This window comes from Sphaeroforma arctica, assembly GCF_001186125.1.
Source record: "Sphaeroforma arctica JP610 unplaced genomic scaffold supercont1.191, whole genome shotgun sequence".
Taxonomy (NCBI): Eukaryota; class Ichthyosporea; order Ichthyophonida; genus Sphaeroforma; species Sphaeroforma arctica.
Window position 1 is genome coordinate 34,005 of NW_014040367.1, and position 7,129 is coordinate 41,133.

General features: G+C 38.2%; 1 protein-coding gene across 1 annotated transcript; it reads right to left on the reverse strand.

Annotated features, from left to right (window-relative positions):
- Nucleotides 1–1,342: 1,342 nt before the first annotated feature.
- SARC_03656 (hypothetical protein) lies at nt 1,343–6,240 on the reverse strand. The gene is made up of 7 exons (XM_014302539.1): nt 5,861–6,240; nt 4,573–4,723; nt 4,098–4,286; nt 3,703–3,820; nt 2,845–2,957; nt 2,098–2,146; nt 1,343–1,451 (listed from the first exon to the last, which is right to left on the reverse strand). The coding sequence occupies exons 1-7, from the start codon at nt 6,132–6,134 to the stop codon at nt 1,368–1,370; spliced, it is 978 nt and encodes a 325-aa protein (XP_014158014.1). The 5' UTR covers nt 6,135–6,240; the 3' UTR covers nt 1,343–1,367.
- Nucleotides 6,241–7,129: the final 889 nt, after the last annotated feature.

Consider the following 7,129-nt stretch of genomic DNA (forward strand, 5'->3'; position numbering starts at 1 on the left):
GCATACATATATAATAATATATATTATCGATATATATATATATATATATATACATATACGTAGTTATAGATATATATATATAATAATATATAATAATATATATATATCTATCTATATATATATATATTATACGTTTACAGCGATACACCTATACATACACTCCCCCTTCCACACACACATACACACACACGTATATATATATTTATATTTAAATATATATACATGTAATATATATATATATATAATATGTTTGCATGTACTCCAACTATTTTAATCCAACTGAATGTATTAAAATAGTTAATAGACCTTGATAAACTAAACAGGGCACCGATGGACTATAAGTTGAATAGCGATGTTTCATTAAGCAAAGGATTGGTCATCCAATGAGTCCAAATTTAATTCAATTTACTATGACCCGGGATACACTGCCTTAACCAATCTCCCTTCATTAATTTAAAATACTTTTGGGGTACCCATACTACATAAGGTTAATATGACATTCCTTTGAAAGTCTATTCTCTCAATTCTACCTAATTGAATCCACAATTTTTATTGTAGATGTACACTACCTTTGGGACAACCCACCTACTTAACATATATCACTTCACTCTAATATATATGTAATCTTTCAATTTAATATATATAGTATAGGGGGCAATTGTTTGTATAGTGGGTACATGTATATGCAATCATAAATATCTCTGCGTGTATGTATATATGTCTGTGTTCATGTATCACATACATATTTGCGTACGTACACTGCTTGATGGGTATGATCTTTGTCCGATAACAAATTGGGAAAACACTCTGCTGAAGATGGAGATATATAGATGGTACAAGCAAGAAGCATGCGATCTGTACAAATTAGCGTTTGACTAGATTTTTGCTTAATGTTAACTGCCTTAGTCAGAAATATCTGCCATGCAGAGAACTCAAATGCATTCGTTCGAAGTATATTGAGTATATATTTTTGTTTAACCTGAATTGCAACGATTTCAGAGGTAGAGGGATTCTATCCGTTGAAATATTTTCAACAATTCTCAGTGATAACCTATGGTAAGGAGAGCACATATCAGCAATTGCTATCGCCAGTGAATTGAGAAAGTAGTATACAGTAGTCATCAGATTCAATTTTGAAACTGGATTACGCGATGCTTCATGTACAATATCATTTGGAACCCTATCGGTGCATCCCTTGTACGCTTAATGTGGAAATGCTCACTGCCATGACAAAGAAGGGCGCCATGACATCGAGGACATGGTCAATCAACACACGAACTTTGACTAGTAAGAATTGGGTGTAATAGCCAATATCGAAGCGATGAACGAGTATACACGGACATGGGAAAAGGCATCACTTGAAGCATTTATTCGCCGAATTCGACAGTAATCGTGTAAAACCTTGTTTGGGTTTTAGACTTTGATAAATTGAGCGTTACAGGTATCTGATCCTGTAATAGGGGAGTATGATACGATGCTTTAGTTCATTACTGCCTAGTGAAGCATTGATTGAAACCGCTGACTATCGCGGGTTATCAGAAGGTAAAACCAAGTATGTGCTATTCTGCATGATTGCGAGATACTAAGTAATGCCAATACTACATATGATAGTGATATGCGGATGCGATTGACACATGATCAGATACCGTGGTCATATATGATCAGCCTTGCTTTCGAAACATAATTCTACCGATATCAACACGCACCGAAACACCGTTCAACAAGATACAACGCGAATATACAATGTTGTAATGGCCCACAAATCATGGAAGACCCCGCACATGTGTGACTACATAAAAATCGCGTTTGCTCAAGAGTACTAAACCATTAAACCACTAGGGAAGCTATTTATGCTGTCTAAGGTACAATGTTCTTCTGTGAAAGCAGATGTATTTCACATCAGACAACTACATATATGCGGCAAAAAAAAGATACAAAAAAAAACGCTCATGTCTGTAAGAGCATCTCTATCAGTTGTAACAAAATATTGTAATCCAATGCCCACAAATAAACTCTTTCATACAAGCCAAACGAAGGCAAACAGTAGTATACTGTACGTAAACAAGTAGCTGCGAAGTGCTGCATATCCACACATACATCTTTCTCGACAGCGAAGGAGCCTCCCAACATGACTACCGTTTGTTTCCTGTGTGGAAATAAAAAAGCACAAGCATTGATGTTGACAGATGATACTTTGCATGGCCTTGTTTCTTGTTATGAAAGCATAGTGGTGTATGGTAGAGCATCGTAGTGTTTCATGTACTATTGTTATGGTTGATGTACGGAATTAAGAGTACCCATTTGCACACAACGCTACATATATATCAGTGACATATATGTGCAATAGATATAACGAAAGCGGATTCGGCACAAGTGCAAATTCTGAATCAGATACTCAAAATTTTAACCCAAACCATTCACATCGCAGATTCGATGCTATTTTGAGCGCAGATGTACCATTTGACTCCGCGAATGACAAACCGGCACTGTACAACATAATATTGATTTCTTGGCAAGTCTGGTTTAAACCCAATTGATTGCCTTAAAGTAAGGATTAAACAGAGAGATGAACACAGATATCGATAGCGGAAGATATAAAAACCTATGCTTCAGTGCAAGTCGTAGAACATGTTGTATTAAAAATTTAAGAATATGCTAAACCTTCAACAACTCCAATCGACACGACAGAGACTCCCCACATTACTAGTCCAAAATGTTTTCAATTCCAAGTGTGCTATGTGATTAAAGAACACTAGTGGTCAGAAAATAGACCAACAAGCGACATGCCACGAAAAAATACGTGTCCGTGAAGAGCTGAGTGGAGAGATTGTGCTCATGACCTACCAGTGGGTCGATTTGGCTAACGTTTGTCCAGGCGCCGTGGACAGGACAGTAATATCGTCTTCATTTCCGGGGGGCCCCGCAAAATCGCATGTGAACCATAGGCATACCCCGTGCTGTGACATAAACGTGTAGTGTAGGTTGTAGTCTACTCTTTTTCCACAAGCTAATCTGTGTTCATTGACAAAACGTCGACCAAAACCAGTCAATACCGTCCTATGTGCCATATTGAGCTTGCGTTGCACGTGTCTAGTGATAGAGCGCGAAAGATGAAAATTCTAGCGGGTGGTGCTATCGTTGCTTCTTAGTCTAATGTCGCGAGCATTTAGCACACTGATTAAAATAGACAACTTGTAATTACTTATCAGGTAGTTTCTCGTTCGGCAGCTTAATAACCGAACAGTTGGCAGAATTCGTTTCAGAGATGTGCGAAAGCCCCGCGAGATACGCCCGAGACAAGGACGAGCTCAATTCATACGAAGATTTATAACGCAGCAGATACGAGCAAACATTGCGAGCCTTGCCATTTGACCGGTATGGTAGCGACACTCGGTCTTTGTTACAATCAACACCGCCATTGATGTAAACATGTCAAATTCATAAAGGGTTCAATAAACACTACAAGCGATCATCGCACATCCAATTTTTTCTTCCAAATCACGCGCTAATACATAGCATAAGCACACCTCACACCAGTTCGCACAATCGAGTACTTGTCAAATAGACAGTAAACAAACACCCAGGTAATATGTAGCGATTACGATTGGTTGAGGGTACGATAGAGGATATCCATACCAAAACTCGATACTCAGACAAAGCCAAGGAAAACCTGAACTGACTCATATCTTAAAGAAAACTTACCATCACGCCATCGGCTTTTGGTACGTATATAGCACTTGACTTGAACGATTCAAGATCTGCACTGGTCATTGTCCTCATATCAAACTCTTTCACAACCTGGGCCTGTGTTAAGAGTTGACTACGCGTCAAGTTCGTACGACGGAGCGGTGTATGTTCTATGAGTGCAGCTGTGCTGGTGATAGCAAATAACTTAAATACAACTGCGAAGCTTGTTGTACATACTTGTAGTCGTGCTTCCGTATACTCAGAACCGTACTGTGAGCATTGTGGTGTATCTTTGACTGGGGGTGCGGCTAACGAAATCTAGTCACTAAAAAATGACTGTTGAACATGGATGCGAAACATAACAAATACCACATCGGCATGTGTAATCGTCTAGGAGACACCTGGCATACCTTTCGAGTACATCAGATATAGCCGGATTTGGTACAGTTGCTTGTAATGACGGCACCATAGCTGTGAAATCGAACCCATAACAATCCTGATATATTCCGTATTCCTTTGTAAGTGTGGGTGTCATGTCACACAGAGCTGAGTATATCTTTGCTGTAGTGGGGAGCATCACACCATCGTCCTTTAGCCACCTACGAAGGTCATGGAGATAATATTTGATATAAAAATGAGGTTAGTCGCTATATTTACTACAATTTCGCGACTGAGATAGGTCACATTGGAACAGCAATTTAGGGGCGAAGCAATACATACACAGCGGGTACCAAATATACAAACTTTTCAAGGTGAAGAAGTTGATCGATGGTGTAACGAAATCTGATAAGGTCAGAACATGGGCTAAAATTGATGATACGCATTATATGCACAAGCACGCGTACACTTCAATACAGTAGACTGGGGGCTCATGTTCACACTTACCTATCTCTCGCATTTAGGACCGATTCCAACATGCTCTCGTGCAGCAGGAAGAACCCCATCCACTCACTTACAATCACATCCACCTTTTCAGGCAGGTCTATTTCTTCCACCATCTGATTGATGAGCTCAATCTTATTTGTAAAGTTGTTATCTGTGCGCGGTACCCAAATGAGTTTTAAAATAGCGCCGAGAGTAAGACTATACTAGTTTAATAACGACTATATACGGCGTGAACCACTATTATGCAGTATATGTATCATACATAAAGATGGAACCATTTTTTTTACCGACAATAACAAACAAGTTGTGTGCACACTAGCGCATGCCTTTGAAGTAGCGCATGGGAACGCACGCTTAGGTGTGCGGATGTCGAGCTAAGTACTACAGTTTTAAGAAACGGATAGACGATCACGTATACGACTGATGTCGTAATCGACAACCACTTTCTCCCTATCAAGGAGAGAACTTGGTATACTTTCATGTTTTTCAACCCTATAAACATATTAATAATACTGACATTTTAGACAACTTGTGGCTTGGGAAATCTAAATGGGCTATATATATATATTTAGGATACCAGATATCTCTGGCAGAATGTGTGTATCTACATATCAAAAACATATGCGTACATACTTGTATTCTACAGTGGCTGTATGCGGATGTTCTATCAACTCCTTGAGTAGAATTTAATTTGCAAACACAATATCGTAATTTAAAAAAAGCATATGCACGTGTGCATACGATCAACATAATTGTAAATCCAGCAACGTAGATGTACACGGACGCCACAATTGCTGCGGGAAAAGTAGCCTACAATAAGCCTTATGATATTATTAGAGAAGAGCACCTGTCTGCAGAATTCGCACCGGCATACGAAAGTACATGTCTTTTACTTGACAAATTCATCAGAAAACCGTAAAAATATGTATACTTAATACCACTTGGGTCGCAAAAGTACAATCTCAAATAACTGCGTATACTTAATATTACAGGTACTGAATATTGATGCGCATACTGTCTGTCTCCGAATTTCCAAAATAAAGGTACAATATCGACTGCATTTGGATGTATATATGAGCTATGTAGACGTACTCAGTTAAGTACATATACCATCAAATTACAGAAACAGCAGTGTTGCATAAACCTCTTGAAGCATATTCCTCCAGAGACACACGGATATCTAGATACTATAGTACCTGCATATGACTATACTATCTAGTACACTGACCTACAGCAACCTGAAGGTAATTGTCAATATAATCTTAATGAACGAGGTCCACACACATACCATCTATCAACTTCTGAGTCATGCCTACAAATCCGCTCGCCTCTACCGCATACACTTTCCTTGCGCCTGCACGTGCAGCAAACATTGATAAAATACCAGTACCGCATCCCACATCGAGAACTATTTTTCCTTCCAGCTCCGAGTTTTCTAATGCGTTCAGATACGCACGTGTACGTATCCCATCTTTTAGCATGAGATCGTGCACGCTAACGTCGTTGTAAGCGGTGAAGTAGTCCAGATTGACCGCATCCGGGTGGATAGAAGGGGCGCGCATACTTTCAGAGAATATTGAGTATTGTGTGATCCTTATCACTTGTCCTTTCTCTGGTGTGTGCTGGTGAGCTCGCTGGTTTTGACTTCGCAGCAGAATTTACATCACGAGGTATCATGAATATGTACACAATTCACACGGGAGTCTGGCAGCCGGTGAAAGATACTTTTATAATTTTTTTTAAATTCCAAAGTGGGAAATGCAATGCTTCGGTTTCGTTTGACATTTGTTCACCGTAAGTAAAATTACGTATCCATGGTGTCTGAAGTATCTCAGTGTCTCCTACTACCATAAGATGAGTCAGTGTTCTATAATCGGTAACCATCTCGGGCGCCATACTGTCAGACAAACATTGTTTTTGGCCTTTAGGCCTATTCAGACTTTATACGACTGCACGTATTGTTGTCTTTAAGCTTCTTATTGAACAAGCATACATACACATTCGCCTCGCATAATTACATCACCCGTACCACCACTGCAGAGAACACAAGCTTTTCGTATGATGGAAAAATAACGCAGTATAAAGTTTGGACACGTACTTTACAGAGTTGTAGTTCGGTTGTGAACAGTAAGCTGCCCCTTACTTACTCGATTTGGTGACTAAAAGTGTGCTCGGTTTTAGCAGTGAGAATCTATTCCCACAAAAGTGATATATAATAGTACAGTTCATAAAGTGCTTCTCTTGTATATCTGTCACAATATTGGTATGCAATAGACTCGCTATAGTATTCGACACGCTTACTTTAGTATATGACTTAATATAGTATATAATACGTACAACATTTTTAGGATGTTAGATATCCAATTTAATAGTTTTCTAAAGTTTGATTCGAATCGAAGCTAAATTCTACAAATATTAGCCGATATATATATATATATATATATATATATATATATATATATATATATATATATATATATATATATATATATATATATATATATATATATATATATATATATATATATATATATATATATATATATATATATATATA

Coding starts and splice junctions, on each gene's coding strand:
- SARC_03656 (XM_014302539.1), bottom strand. CDS start 6,134: ATGCGCGCCCCTTCTATCCACCCGGATGCGGTCAATCTGGACTACTTC. Junction 4,287..4,572: donor GTCCTAAATGCGAGAGATAG/GTAAGTGTGAAC, acceptor TGACCTTCGTAG/GTGGCTAAAGGACGATGGTG. Junction 2,958..3,702: donor CAAAAGCCGATGGCGTGATG/GTAAGTTTTCTT, acceptor TTTATGTCACAG/CACGGGGTATGCCTATGGTT.